We start from the raw sequence: 15,975 nt of genomic DNA, 5'->3' as shown, positions 1-15,975 counted from the left end.
TAAGTATTTCAATCAACTTCAGCTCTATCCGTCAATTTATAAGTTTTTAGTATGTTTTTCATGTTTTTATGCTTTTTTTGTCCAAAAACAACTGTTTTTTATAGGTCAAACACACAAAATGAGCCAGCAAAATATTTCAAAGTGTAATATTTGATGTGAAGTCATTGGAACCTTCAATATGTCAATAATTCATAACAACATTGATTTCATTTCATGATTTTTTTTTTCAGCAATGACAGTTTAGAAAAAAAACCACTAAAATGATTGGGGATCCAAAAGGGTACGACCTATAAAAGTTTTAATAAAGGTCATACTTTTTTCCTTTTTTTTAAAAACTTTTTTATGCTTAATTATTTCAATCAACTTTAAATATATCTGTTGAATATGCATTTTTATTAATTTTTTCATGTGTTTTATGCTTTCTTGTCCAAAGAAAAGTGTTTATAATATGGCAAACACTCAAAATATGCCATATTTTCCCCAAAAAATATTTAAAAGTGTAATATTTGATGTGAAGTAATTGGAGCTTTCAATATGTCAATATTCCATAACAACATTGCTTTTATTTCATTGTTATCTTTTTCAGCAATGACAGTTTAGAAGAAAAAAACACTAAAATTATTGGGGATCCAAAAGGGTCCCACTTATAAAAGTGTTAAAAAAGGTCATACTTTTATTTATTTTTTTACTTTCAATGCTTAATTATTTCAATCAACTTCAGCTCTGTCCGTCAATTATACGTTTTCAGTATTTTTTTCATGTTTTTATGCTTTTTGGTGCAAAAAAACAAAAAATGTGGCAAAAAATATTTCAAAGTGTAATATTTGATGTGAAGTCATTGGAACTTTCAATATGTCAATAATTCATAACAACATTGATTTCATTTCATTATTTTTGTCAGCAATGACAGTTTAGAAAAAAATAATAAAAAATTTGGGGGGATCCACAAGGGTCAGACTTATAAAAGTATTAAAAAAGGTTATATATACAGTATATATATATATATATATATATATATATATATATATATATATATATATATATATATATATATATATATATATATATATATATATATATATATCTTTTTTTTTTTTTAACTTTTAAAGCTTAATTATTTCAATCAACTTTAGATCTATCTGTTGAGTATACATTTTTATGAATTTTTTCATGTGTTTTATGCTTTTTTGTCCAAAGTAAAGTGTTTATAGTATGGCAAACACTCAAAATATGCAATATTTCCCCCAAAATGTTTTTCAAAGTGTAATATTTGACGTGAAGTAATTGGAACATTAAATATGTCAATAGTTCATAACAACATTGATTTTGATTCATTATTATTTTTGAGTAATGGCAGTTTAAAAACACACAAAGATTTTTGGGGACCCCTTTATAAAAGTGTTAAATACATTAAAAACAGTGCCCCTGCTGGTTGCTGCCAAATAGTGCACCTTTCAAAGGACATACCGTCACTAAGTGATGTCATTACCGCAGTATCGCAAGTGACATTTGAGGAATATTTTCCCCTCAAACGCCATCGTCGTACCAGTCTGGGTGTCCCTGCCATTTACTGAAAGGCGTTTGTGTGCGCGTCGCTTGATTGGACTTACAAATTGGAGGAACACGTGACCCAGAGCGTGGTAGGGCTGGGGTTCAGGCTGCAGGACGGCCTCCACGGAGGACAACAGCTCTTTGTGCAGTTCCAGGATGTCCTCGATGTTGGAGAACAACATCTACAAAGTGTGCACAGGAAGGGAAAAGGGAAGGAAGTGAAGTCCCACAGATGGACGGGGGATAAGCAGGTGTTAAATGTCACTCTTACCTTGACGTGTTCAGGTGAGAGGCACTGCTTGTCATCTGCCGTTTGTCTGATTCTCTGCAAAAACGCCTGAAAAGGACAAAAACAAATATTAAGTGTGTTTATTTGGTGTGTGGCAAGGAGCACGGTAGTCTTGTAGGAAGACTGAATGATGAAAACAACAATAACAACAACAATGGAGGACATTGTATCCAAGAGGAGACTGAGGGCAGTCGGAAAACAGCTAATGGAGCCATGAGTAGAAGAGAAAAAAACACAGCAGTCAACAACAAGGAAAAGAAAAGGATCCAAGAGGAGACTGAGGGCAGAGAGAAAACGTGTAATAGAGGGTTAGGGTTAGGCGGTACCGGGACAAGAGCCGATCGACTCACACAGCAAGTTTGTGCTAACGCTAGCAGTGACGACGAGGTGACCCCAGTTTGTGCTAACGCTAGCAGTGACGACAAGGTGACCCCAGAGTGTCCCAAAAAAATGCCGCAAATATTTGCTGACACAACCTTTTTATTGGAGCAACACTGTTGCACCAAATGGGCTTTTGTCTGTATATAGCATATATATATATATATATATATATATATATATATATATATATATATATATATATATATATATATATATATATATATATATATATATATATACTGTATATAGCATTTATATATATATATATACTGTATATATACTGTATATAGCATTTATATATATATATATATATATATATATATATATATATATATACTGTATATAGCATTTATATATATATATATATATATATAAATGCTATATACAGTATATATATATATATATATATATATATATATATATATATATATATATATATAAATGCTATATACAGTATATATACAGTATATATATATATATATATAAATGCTATATACAGTATATATATATATATATATATATATATATATATATATATATATATATATATATATATATATATATATATATATATATATAAATGCTATATACAGTATGTATATATATATATATATATATATATATATATATATATATATATATATATATATATATATATATATATATATATATATATATATATATACACACTACCGTTAAAAAGTTTGGGGTCACCCAAACAATTTTGTGGAATAGCCTTCATTTCTAAGAACAAGAATAGACTGTCGAGTTTCAGATGAAAGTTCTCTTTTTCTGGCCATTTTGAGCGTTTAATTGACCCCACAAATGTGATGCTCCAGAAACTCAATCTGCTCAAAGGAAGGTCAGTTTTGTAGCTTCTGTAACAAGCTAAACTGTTTTCAGATGTGTAAACATGATTGCACAAGGGTTTTCTAATCATCAATTAGCCTTCTGAGCCAATGAGCAAACACATTGTACCATTAGAACACTGGAGTGATAGTTGCTGGAAATGGGCCTCTATACACCTATGTAGATATTGCACCAAAAACCAGACATTTGCAGCTAGAATAGTCATTTACCACATTAGCAATGTATAGAGTGTATTTCTTTAAAGTTAAGACTAGTTTAAAGTTATCTTCATTGAAAAGTACAGTGCTTTTCCTTCAAAAATAAGGACATTTCAATGTGACCCCAAACTTTTGAACGGTAGTGTATATATATATATGTTGAAGAGGTTCATTTAGCCTACTAATGTGTATTTATAAATGGTTGATTTATTTAGGTTAGTAAGGTAAAGTTTTGACACCTCTGATGAAGGCTGCAGAAGCAAGATAGCCGAAACTTGTCAGGTACAAAACTTTACCTTACTAGCCTATATAAATCAACCATTTATAAATATAAATATATTTATAAATGCTATATATATCCAGTATATACTGCATATATATATATATATTTATAAATGCTATATATATCCAGTATATACTGCATATATATATATATATATATATATATATATATATATATATATATATATATATATATATATATATATATATATATACACATAGAGAGAGTATATATATAGATATAGCATTTATATATATATATATATATATATATATATATATATATATATATATATTATATTTATAATATTATACATACATATATATCTTTTTATATATATACATATATATATATACATTTATTATATATATATATATATATATATATACAGTATATATATATATATACACATACACATACACATATACATATATACACACACATATATATATCTCTATATATATATATCTTTGTATATATATGTATATATATATACACACATATAAATCATACTTGCCAACCTTGAGACCTCCGAATTCGGGAGATGGGGGGGGGGGGGGGGCGCTTGAGGTGTGTGTGTGGGGGTAGGGGGCCGGGGTTGGGGGGGGGGGTGTATATTGTAGCCCGGAAGAGTTAGGGCTGCAAGGGATTCTGGGTATTTGTTCTGTTGTGTTTATGTTGTGTTACGGTGCGGATGTTCTCCCGAAATGTGTTTGTCATTCTTGTTTGGTGTGGGTTCACAGTGTGGCGCATATTTGTAACAGTGTTAAAGTTGTTTATACGGCTACCCTCAATGTGACCTGTATGGCTGTTGATCAAGTATGTCTTGCAGTCACTTACGTGTGTCTGAAGAAGCCGCATACAACATGTGACTGGGCAGGCACGCTGTTTTTATGGAGAAAAAGCGGACACGACGACAGGTTGTAGAGGATGCTAAAGGCAGTGCCATCACGGCATGCCCTCAATATTGTTTTCCGGGTGAAAATCGGGAGAAATTCGGGAGAATGGTTGCCCCGGGAGATTTTTGGGAGGGGCACTAAAATTCGGGAGGGTTGGCAAGTATAATATAAATACATGAATATATACATACACACACACACACACACACACACACACACACACACACACACACACACACACACACACACACACACACACACACACACACACACACACACACACACACACACACATTATAGTGTTCAAGAACCAATTAAGTGTGTAAATCGAGGTTCCACAGTAAATGGAAACACTGGATCATATTTTAGGAGACCATGTGTTCTTCGGCGCTAACTCAGCAAAAACTTCTTTTTTTTTCTTCTTAAATCGATTTTTCCGAGATGAAGAAGAATTGCGATCCGAATCAATGTGTTGTGCCGCCAACACTTGTATAGTGTTGATGTTTTACTTCATTTAGTCATTCTCATGCTTGGGAAAAAATTACGTTCACCAAATAGAAATTTGACAATGAATGGATTGAGAATAGAATGAATCAACATCTGGATCTGGATGTGAATGTGAATGGTTGTTTAGTTCCTACTGGCGTTGAGTGCCAGGTGCCAGACTCCCAGGTGTGACGCAGGAGAAGCAGCGACACTAACGAACCTTTTTCCCAGCAAGACGACAACACGTCTCAGACTTTGGTCCACGTGCAAAAGCGAAAGAAAAAAAGGGATGTGAATCTTTTCTTCTCCATTTTGCTGTCTGCCAGCGTTCATCCCACACTGCACCGTCTGAGGGCCCGCCGTCTGCAGAGATGTCCATCGCTGCCCCTCTCCCTCCCCCTCCCTTCCTCTTCTTGCTTCTGCTTCCCGCCCCACCGTGATGAATGGCGTTGCCAAGGGCCGGGGTTGCCTTCGCCGCAATTCTCTTTGTGACGGCGAGGAATGGAGGAAGTCAACGGCACACAAAACCACTCTTGTCGTGAGGAGGAAATGGACCTTTAAGTCCGGCTGAAAAGTCTCTTTAAATGGCTCTGCATCGGTCACTGGGGCCCGAGCAGTGGAGCAAGCCCTGCAAGGGCACGATTCAATTTGCTGGGTTTTTTTCTATACGTTTGAACACATTCTGGAGGCCCCTAACATACCAAAAGTCCCCATGTTTATACGTTTGGACGTCTTCTGGAGGCCCCTAACATACCAAAAGTCCCCATGTTTATACGTTTGGACACCTTCTGGAGGCCCCTAACATGCACCAAAAGTCCCCTTGTTTATACGTTTGGACACCTTCTGGAGGCCAATAACATGCACCAAAAGTCCCCTTGTTTATACGTTTGGACGCCTTCTAGAGGCCCCTAACATGCACCAAAAGTCCCCTTGTTTATATGTTCGGACGCCTTCTGGAGGCCCCTAACATGCACCAAAAGTCCCCTTGTTTATACGTTTGGACACCTTCTGGAGGCCCCTAACATGCACCAAAAGTCCCCTTGTTTATACGTTTGGACACCTTCTAGAGGCCCCTAACATGCACCAAAAGTCCCCTTGTTTATATGTTTGGACGCCTTCTGGAGGCCCTTAACATGCACCAAAAGTCTCCATATTTATATGTTTGGACGCCTTCTGGAGGCCCCTAACATGCACCAAAAGTCCCCTTGTTTATACGTTTGGACGCCTTCTGGAGGCCCCTAACATGCACCAAAAGTCCCCTTGTTTATACGTTTGGACGCCTTCTGGAGGCCCTAACATGCACCAAAAGTCCCCTTGTTTATATGTTTGGACACCTTCTGGAGGCCCCTAACATGCACCAAAAGTTCCCTTGTTTATATGTTTGGACACCTTCTGGAGGCCCCTAACATGCACCAAAAGTCCCCTTGTTTATATGTTTGGACGCCTTCTGGAGGCCCCTAACATGCACCAAAAGTCCCCTTGTTTATACGTTTGGACACCTTCTGGAGGCCCCTAACATGCACCAAAAGTTCCCTTGTTTATATGTTTGGACACCTTCTGGAGGCCCCTAACATGCACCAAAAGTCCCCTTGTTTATATGTTTGGACACCTTCTGGAGGCCCCTAACATGCACCAAAAGTCCCCTTGTTTATATGTTTGGACACCTTCTGGAGGCCCCTAACATGCACCAAAAGTCCCCTTGTTTATATGTTTGGACGCCTTCTGGAGGCCCCTAATATGCACCAAAAGTCCCCTTGTTTATACGTTTGGACACCTTCTGGAGGCCCCTAACATGCACCAAAAGCCCCCTTGTTTATAAGTTTGGACGCCTTCTGGAGGCCCCTAATATGCACCAAAAGCCCCCTTGTTTATAAGTTTGGACGCCTTCTGGAGGCCCCTAATATGCACCAAAAGTCCCCTTGTTTATACGTTTGGACACCTTCTGTAGGCCCCTAACATGCACCAAAAGTCACCATGTTTATATGTTTGGACGCCTTCTGGAGGCCCCTAACATGCACCAAAAGCCCCCTTGTTTATACGTTTGGACACCTTCTGGAGGCCCCTAACATGCACCAAAAGTCACCATGTTTATATGTTTGGACGCATTCTGGAGGCCCCTAACATGCACCAAAAGTCCCCTTGTTTATACGTTTGGACACCTTCTGGAGGCCAATAACATGCACCAAAAGTCCCCTTGTTTATACGTTTGCACGCCTTCTAGAGGCCCCTAACATGCACCAAAAGTCCCCTTGTTTATATGTTTGGACGCCTTCTGGAGGCCCCTAACATGCACCAAAAGTCCCCTTGTTTATATGTTTGGACGCTTTCTGGAAGCCCCTAACATGCACCAAAAGTCCCCTTGTTTATACGTTTGGACGCCTTCTAGAGGCCCCTAACATGCACCAAAAGTCCCCTTGTTTATACGTTTGGACACCTTCTGGAGGCCAATAACATGCACCAAAAGTCCCCTTGTTTATACGTTTGGACACCTTCTGGAGGCCCCTAACATGCACCAAAAGTTCCCTTGTTTATATGTTTGGACACCTTCTGGAGGCCCCTAACATGCACCAAAAGTCCCCTTGTTTATATGTTTGGACGCCTTCTGGAGGCCCTAATATGCACCAAAGTCCCCTTGTTTATACGTTTGGACACCTTCTGGAGGCCCCTAACATGCACCAAAAGTCCCCTTGTTTATACGTTTGGACACCTTCTGGAGGCCAATAACATGCACCAAAAGTCCCCTTGTTTATACGTTTGGACGCCTTCTAGAGGCCCCTAACATGCACCAAAAGTCCCCTTGTTTATATGTTCGGACGCCTTCTGGAGGCCCCTAACATGCACCAAAAGTCCCCTTGTTTATACGTTTGGACACCTTCTGGAGGCCCCTAACATGCACCAAAAGTCCCCTTGTTTATACGTTTGGACACCTTCTAGAGGCCCCTAACATGCACCAAAAGTCCCCTTGTTTATATGTTTGGACGCCTTCTGGAGGCCCTTAACATGCACCAAAAGTCTCCATATTTATATGTTTGGACGCCTTCTGGAGGCCCCTAACATGCACCAAAAGTCCCCTTGTTTATACGTTTGGACGCCTTCTGGAGGCCCCTAACATGCACCAAAAGTCCCCTTGTTTATACGTTTGGACGCCTTCTGGAGGCCCCTAACATGCACCAAAAGTCCCCTTGTTTATATGTTTGGACACCTTCTGGAGGCCCCTAACATGCACCAAAAGTTCCCTTGTTTATATGTTTGGACACCTTCTGGAGGCCCCTAACATGCACCAAAAGTCCCCTTGTTTATATGTTTGGACGCCTTCTGGAGGCCCCTAACATGCACCAAAAGTCCCCTTGTTTATACGTTTGGACACCTTCTGGAGGCCCCTAACATGCACCAAAAGTTCCCTTGTTTATATGTTTGGACACCTTCTGGAGGCCCCTAACATGCACCAAAAGTCCCCTTGTTTATATGTTTGGACACCTTCTGGAGGCCCCTAACATGCACCAAAAGTCCCCTTGTTTATATGTTTGGACACCTTCTGGAGGCCCCTAACATGCACCAAAAGTCCCCTTGTTTATATGTTTGGACGCCTTCTGGAGGCCCCTAATATGCACCAAAAGTCCCCTTGTTTATACGTTTGGACACCTTCTGGAGGCCCCTAACATGCACCAAAAGCCCCCTTGTTTATAAGTTTGGACGCCTTCTGGAGGCCCCTAATATGCACCAAAAGCCCCCTTGTTTATAAGTTTGGACGCCTTCTGGAGGCCCCTAATATGCACCAAAAGTCCCCTTGTTTATACGTTTGGACACCTTCTGTAGGCCCCTAACATGCACCAAAAGTCACCATGTTTATATGTTTGGACGCCTTCTGGAGGCCCCTAACATGCACCAAAAGCCCCCTTGTTTATACGTTTGGACACCTTCTGGAGGCCCCTAACATGCACCAAAAGTCACCATGTTTATATGTTTGGACGCATTCTGGAGGCCCCTAACATGCACCAAAAGTCCCCTTGTTTATACGTTTGGACGCCTTCTGGAGGCCCCTAATATGCACCAAAAGTCCCCTTGTTTATATGTTTGGACGCCTTCTGGAGGCCCCTAACATGCACCAAAAGTCCCCTTGTTTATATGTTTGGACGCATTCTGGAGGCCCCTAACATGCACCAAAAGTCACCATGTTTATATGTTTGGACGCATTCTGGAGGCCCCTAACATGCACCAAAAGTCCCCTTGTTTATACGTTTGGACGCCTTCTGGAGGCCCCTAATATGCACCAAAAGTCCCCTTGTTTATACGTTTGGACACCTTCTGGAGGCCAATAACATGCACCAAAAGTCCCCTTGTTTATACGTTTGCACGCCTTCTAGAGGCCCCTAACATGCACCAAAAGTCCCCTTGTTTATATGTTTGGACGCCTTCTGGAGGCCCCTAACATGCACCAAAAGTCCCCTTGTTTATATGTTTGGACGCTTTCTGGAAGCCCCTAACATGCACCAAAAGTCCCCTTGTTTATACGTTTGGACGCCTTCTAGAGGCCCCTAACATGCACCAAAAGTCCCCTTGTTTATACGTTTGGACACCTTCTGGAGGCCCCTAACATGCACCAAAAGTCCCCTTGTTTATAAGTTTGGACGCCTTCTGGAGGCCCCTAATATGCACCAAAAGTCCCCTTGTTTATACGTTTGGACACCTTCTGGAGGCCCCTAACATGCACCAAAAGTCACCATGTTTATATGTTTGGACGCCTTCTGGAGGCCCCTAACATGCACCAAAAGTCCCCTTGTTTATACGTTTGGACACCTTCTGGAGGCCCCTAACATGCACCAAAAGTCACCATGTTTATATGTTTGGACGCATTCTGGAGGCCCCTAACATGCACCAAAAGTCCCCTTGTTTATACGTTTGGACACCTTCTGGAGGCCAATAACATGCACCAAAAGTCCCCTTGTTTATATGTTTGCACGCCTTCTAGAGGCCCCTAACATGCACCAAAAGTCCCCTTGTTTATATGTTTGGACGCTTTCTGGAAGCCCCTAACATGCACCAAAAGTCCCCTTGTTTATACGTTTGGACGCCTTCTAGAGGCCCCTAACATGCACCAAAAGTCCCCTTGTTTATACGTTTGGACACCTTCTGGAGGCCAATAACATGCACCAAAAGTCCCCTTGTTTATACGTTTGGACGCCTTCTAGAGGCCCCTAACATGCACCAAAAGTCCCCTTGTTTATATGTTTGGACGCCTTCTGGAGGCCCCTAACACACACCAAAAGTCCCCTTGTTTATATGTTTGGACACCTTCTGGAGGGCCCTAACATGCACCAAAAGTCCCCTTGTTTATATGTTTGGACACCTTCTGGAGGCCCCTAACATGCACCAAAAGTCCCTTTGTTTATATGTTTGGACGCCTTCTGGAGGCCCCTAATATGCACCAAAAGTCCCCTTGTTTATACGTTTGGACACCTTCTAGAGGCCCCTAACATGCACCAAAAGTCCCCTTGTTTATATGTTTGGACGCCTTCTGGAGGCCCCTAATATGCACCAAAAGTCCCCTTGTTTATACTTTTGGACACCTTCTAGAGGCCCCTAACATGCACCAAAAGTCCCCTTGTTTATATGTTTGGACACCTTCTGGAGGCCCCTAACATGCACCAAAAGTCCCCTTGTTTATACGTTTGGACGCCTTCTGGAGGCCCCTAACATGCACCAAAAGTCCCCTTGTTTATACGTTTGGACACCTTCTGGAGGCCAATAACATGCACCAAAAGTCCCCTTGTTTATACGTTTGGACGCCTTCTAGAGGCCCCTAACATGCACCAAAAGTCCCCTTGTTTATACGTTTGGACACCTTCTGGAGGCCCCTAACATGCACCAAAAGTCCCCTTGTTTATACGTCTGGACACTTTCTGGAGGCCCCTAACATGCACCAAAAGTCACCATGTTTATATGTTTGGACACCTTCTGGAGGCCCCTAACATGCACCAAAAGTCCCCTTGTTTATACGTTTGGACACCTTCTGGAGGCCAATAACATGCACCAAAAGTCCCCTTGTGTATACGTTTGGACGCCTTCTAGAGGCCCCTAACATGCACCAAAAGTCCCCTTGTTTATACGTTTGGACGCCTTCTAGAGGCCCCTAACATGCACCAAAAGTCTCCATATTTATATGTTTGGACGCCTTCTGGAGGCCCCTAACATGCACCAAAAGTCCCCATGTTTATACGTTTAGAGCAGTGGTTCTTAACCTTGTTGGAGGTACCGAACCCCACCAGTTTCATATGCGCATTCACCGAAACCTTCTTTAGTGAAAAATAAAAAAAAAAATTTTTTCAAAGTTATATGTTTTTGATAACACTTTAGTATGGGGAACATATTCTAAGTAACAAAGACTTAATTTAGAGTTATTTGGTTAGGGTTAGGGCCAGGGTTAGAGGCTTAGGGTTATAATAAGGCCGTGCTGAATAAGGCATTAATAAGTACTTAATAATGACTAGTTAAGAGCCAATATGTTACTAATTTGCATGTTAATAAGCAACTAATTAATGGTGAATATGTTCCCCATACTAAAGTGTTACCATGTTTTTTTACTGGTGCACAAAATGAACCGTGCATGAACATCACCTTGTTCAAAGAACAAAACCAACACACTGCATAAACTCACAACAAATTACACACCTGCAAATCAGTCTGACTTCTACTGTTGCCGTATCCGTAATACGCCGATAGGGAGAAGTTTTTATTTACACGATGAGTCGGGTGTGTTTTGACCTCCGCCGAACCCCTCAGGACGACTCACCGAACCCCTAGGGTTCGACCGAACCCAGGTTAAGAACTAGAGGCCTTCTGGAGGCCCCTAAAATACCAAAAGTCCCCATATTTATACGTTTGGACGCCTTCTGGAGGCCCCTAACATACCAAAAGTCCCCATATTTATACATTTGGACGTCTTCTGGAGGCCCCTAACATACCAAAAGTCCCCATATTTATACGTTTGGACGTCTTCTGGAGGCCCCTAACATACCAAAAGTCCCCATGTTTATACGTTTGGACGTGTTCTGGAGGCCCCTAACATACCAAAAGTCCCCATGTTTATATGTTTGGACGCCTTCTGGTGGCCCCTAACGTACCAAAAGTCCCCATGTTTATACGTTTGGACGCCTTCTAGAGGCCCCTACATACTAAAAGTCCCCATGTTTATACGTGTGGACGCCTTCTGGAGGCCCCTACATACTAAAAATCCCCAGTTTCGCGTATCGACACAAAAATCACGGTAGACGTCTATCGTGACAAGACGCACGTAAAAGCCTCAGGAATCCATACCTGAAAACGAACAGGAAGTCGGCCATCTTGATTTTCGTCTGCCATCTTTCGGCGAAAAAAGGGGTTGTATTTTAACTAACTCCTCCTAAGGACTTTGACCAAATGAGTCGTGGTTAAAATGACAAATATTCCACATATAGGCGATGATAAATTACAGAAAAAAAATTCCTACACCATAAGATGTGGGCGTGGCATGGGGCCCAACTTTACTCCGATGGTTTTTGTCCATTTTTCAGCCAAAAAAAGGGTCATACTTTAACGAACTCCTCCTAGGGACTTTGACCAAATGAGTCGTGGTTAAAATGACAAATATAAAATATAAAACATAGGGAAACCTGAGAAGAACTATTTTTAGGTTTAGTGCCAGGAAGTTATAGCTGGGCTCTAAAGGGTGAGTTAAGGTGGTGTGGTATTAGCGCTCTTGCCCTGCATCATGTACAGACTACATTGGTCTGACTACGGTCCCTTTGAAAACATCCAAAAACTGACTTTTCCACTTTTAACCACAAATTCTTCGTTTTGACTTCCTCTTCTCACTCCATGCAAAGAATCAACTGCCAGACAAGTTAGGTTGCGCTCTCAGGGCTCCTTAGTTACGCCTGGTTGCTAGGAGCCCTGATTGTATTCACCTGCATCTGTTTAGCGATCAGTAGACCGCCGCATGAGAAGGCCGAGCCCAGCGTGTTTCACACACGGACCTCCTCTTCGCCCCACCTTTGGACTTGTTTCAGAGACGCCTGGAATCCGTCCCTTAAGGGGGGGAACACTGTCATGACCGGCCCCTTCCGGTCGGGCCTGTGTTGTTTTTGTTATGATTCTCCTATATTTGCTTGTTAGTTTGCGTTCTCTGCGCTCCTTAAGATACGCCTGGTGGCTACGAGCATTGATTGTAATCACCTGCTGCAGGCCTAATTGAAATTAAATCTAACAATGAAAAAAATAATAATTTAAAAAAAGAGCAACAAAACGTAATGTAATGAGAAAAAGCTGACATTTTGATTGTAATAACTAATACTAATCAACTTTGGGATCCAAATAAGTTGTTAAAAAGCATGTGCAATCTGTAAAAATGTGTGTGACATTAATGCCTCGGCATTTTGATGGTGTGGGCGTGTGGCACCGAACGGAGATGTTGACATGCGGAGTAAGCACCTCTTCTTCTTCATTCTCTAGCAGGTGACTTTTCAAATGATGCTACATATTAGCAGTAATGCTACTTTTTATAGCAACGCTTTCGCCCCACACTTGACAAATTAGGGTTGTCTGTTCGACATATTCCCACTTGAAGCCAAACCACCGCCAGACGATGGACCCCCTCAGGGACGTGCACATGATTATAGAGGGGCAGGGGCTCAAAGTCAGAAAAGGGCAGGAATTTTTTTTTTGGTCCTTTACACAATATGGAAATTAATGTAAAATAAAATGTGATAATAGGAAGCTAACTACTTAGCTGTGTGTCCTTTGTAGGTAAAAGTGATTGCCATTTCTTTTGTGTCAACAAATTATTGTCATAATGAGTTAATTCACATTATCATAGGCTTGGAAGACATAAAAAGCAACAAAACACTGGTTTATTATTAGGCTATTTATTGTTAAAAATAAGCACTTTAATATTGAACAGTGCAACATGAACTTTGAAAAAAAATACGAAAATAAATACCCAAATGGAAAAAAACTTCAATGTGAAAATCTGTCCTTCTTCCCTTAACTTGATGAAAACACCATCAAGTTGTAATTTATGGTCTTTCTCACTTTCTCACAACTGAAACGCAGTACAGGGCCAAAAATATTGACCAGGGGCCAGTAGGGCTGTATCCTTTCTTTTTTTGGCATTGTGCTGCAGGCATAATCAACAGGAATCAAGTTTAAATACAGATGGTAATATTCCTAACAGATAACCTATATCTTATATCCCCAGAATGCTGAAATTTGTGTTATTATTATTATTATTATTAATAATAATAATAATTATTATTATTATTATCATTATCATTTTTATTCTTCTTATTATTGTTATTATTATCATTATTATTATTTTGTTAACCCACACAGTAATAGCAAAGTCACAATAAACTTTATATCTAAAACTCTACTGTGAGAAAAATGTGATCCGCCGTAAACACAGTGCATTTTATTTTGAAAATTAACCCGGTGTTTTATTTTGTATTTTGTTCATTACTTCCTGTCCCGCACGATCCGCTCTGCTCTGTGCGGACTTGATGTGCCGTGCTCAATTGATGCGCCGTGCTCCGACGTCCGGCAAAAACAGAAGCTGACACATTGAATAATGGAATAATACAGCGTTTTTCTGAAATATTACCCATATTAGATGCTGAATAAGTGGACGGCGACTAGACCATAACTCACAGGTTCAACTTGCTCCACTGTCACCTAGTCTCAGGGGCGCAGTTGGCTCTCTCTCTTCTCACTTACTCACACTCACCCTCTCTCTCTCTCTCTCTCTCTGGCGGAACGGCAGACTCAAACAACCCGGTATTACAAGAAAACATGGAGTTTTTGTACAGCTGTTTTTTTTACAGCTCTGACAGGAATTTATTAATGTTGTTTAAAGGGAAAGAAAACACAAAAAAACACAGGCAGAGGGCACTTTTTAAGACGAGGCAAAAAAGGGCAGGGGCTCGAGCACCCATAGGGCCCTATGTGTGCACGTGCCTGGACCCCCTGCTGTTTTTTGGGGGAATTAATTATTCCTTCATTTGTTACCAGATTCGCACTTTCTATCTCTCGTATAACCACTCGCACGGCTGCGCTAGCATCACAGCTAACGTTACCCATGCTGCTACCTCTTTGCTGCGCGAGGGCGTATACGTATGTGACGTATGTCGTGACAGTAAGAAGGTGCGCTTGTCTGTCTGTAAGAAGGAGACACAGGAAAGAGCGAGGAGAGCCTGCCGTGTAATGCCAGCAGCTAAAAGCAAGTGTGTGAGAACGTATACTCGAATATCACGATATAGTCATTTTCTATATCGCACAGAGACAAACCCGCGATATATATATATATATATGTATATCGATATATCGCCCAGCCCTACTCCACACACAGTTTATCACTGGAGGATGACACCATAAACATGTTACACACCAAGTGAGCGAGCCTGCTAATCACTAAGATAGTTTGAAACAACAGCAATGAATAAGTGCTTAGTAACATTCAAGGAACGTAGATTGATGTTGCTCCATTTTTGTTTTGTCAACGTTACAAAATTTCAGAAGAACACAAATGTCCACTGCAGAGGACGCAGTTTTTGTAAGGAGCATGTTGATAAAAAAGTCACCTTTGCCTAATGAGGATTACGAAAGTGTTGCGTTCCAACAGGAGAGCGTGGCTATCCTGGCCAAGCAAACCTGCGTGCTTTTGTTAGGGAACAATGACGGCAGCCATCACAAGGCCGAGGGTCGCGTTGAGAACCGGACTGAAAGGTTCTTTGTTGCCGCGACAACCCTCACGCCCCCCCTTGTCACCACATCTGTGCAGCACATTGAGAAGCCAGAGGGTGTCATTTTTGTATTTTATAATACAAATACGGAGAAAAAAAACAAAAAAACATATACAAAATGGAAAAAAAGTGCAAACAAGTGTCATGAAAACAGAAAAAAAACCCAGAAAAATATAATATATAATCTGAAAGTTGATCTGAGATGGAAGCATTGAAACCAAAACAAAATAAAGATAAATATGACTTA

At 40.6% G+C, this 15,975-nt stretch overlaps 1 protein-coding gene across 2 annotated transcripts in view; it reads right to left on the bottom strand.

The window, feature by feature from the left end:
- prex1 (phosphatidylinositol-3,4,5-trisphosphate-dependent Rac exchange factor 1) overlaps positions 1-15,975 on the bottom strand; it is a 252,337-nt gene that overhangs the window by 195,340 nt on the left and 41,022 nt on the right. For both annotated transcript variants that reach the window (XM_062057106.1, XM_062057114.1), the window contains exons 2-3: positions 1,823-1,888; positions 1,611-1,733 (exon numbers count right to left, since the gene is read on the bottom strand). In XM_062057106.1, the coding sequence (XP_061913090.1) occupies positions 1,611-1,733; positions 1,823-1,888 (189 nt within the window). The remainder of the gene's footprint in view (positions 1-1,610; positions 1,734-1,822; positions 1,889-15,975) is intronic.

The sequence above is a fragment of the Entelurus aequoreus genome, linkage group LG01 (assembly GCF_033978785.1).
Source record: "Entelurus aequoreus isolate RoL-2023_Sb linkage group LG01, RoL_Eaeq_v1.1, whole genome shotgun sequence".
Lineage (NCBI taxonomy): Eukaryota > Metazoa > Chordata > Actinopteri > Syngnathiformes > Syngnathidae > Entelurus > Entelurus aequoreus.
The sequence above is the reverse complement of the archived record's forward strand: the minus strand, read 5'-3'. Positions and strand labels throughout refer to the sequence as shown.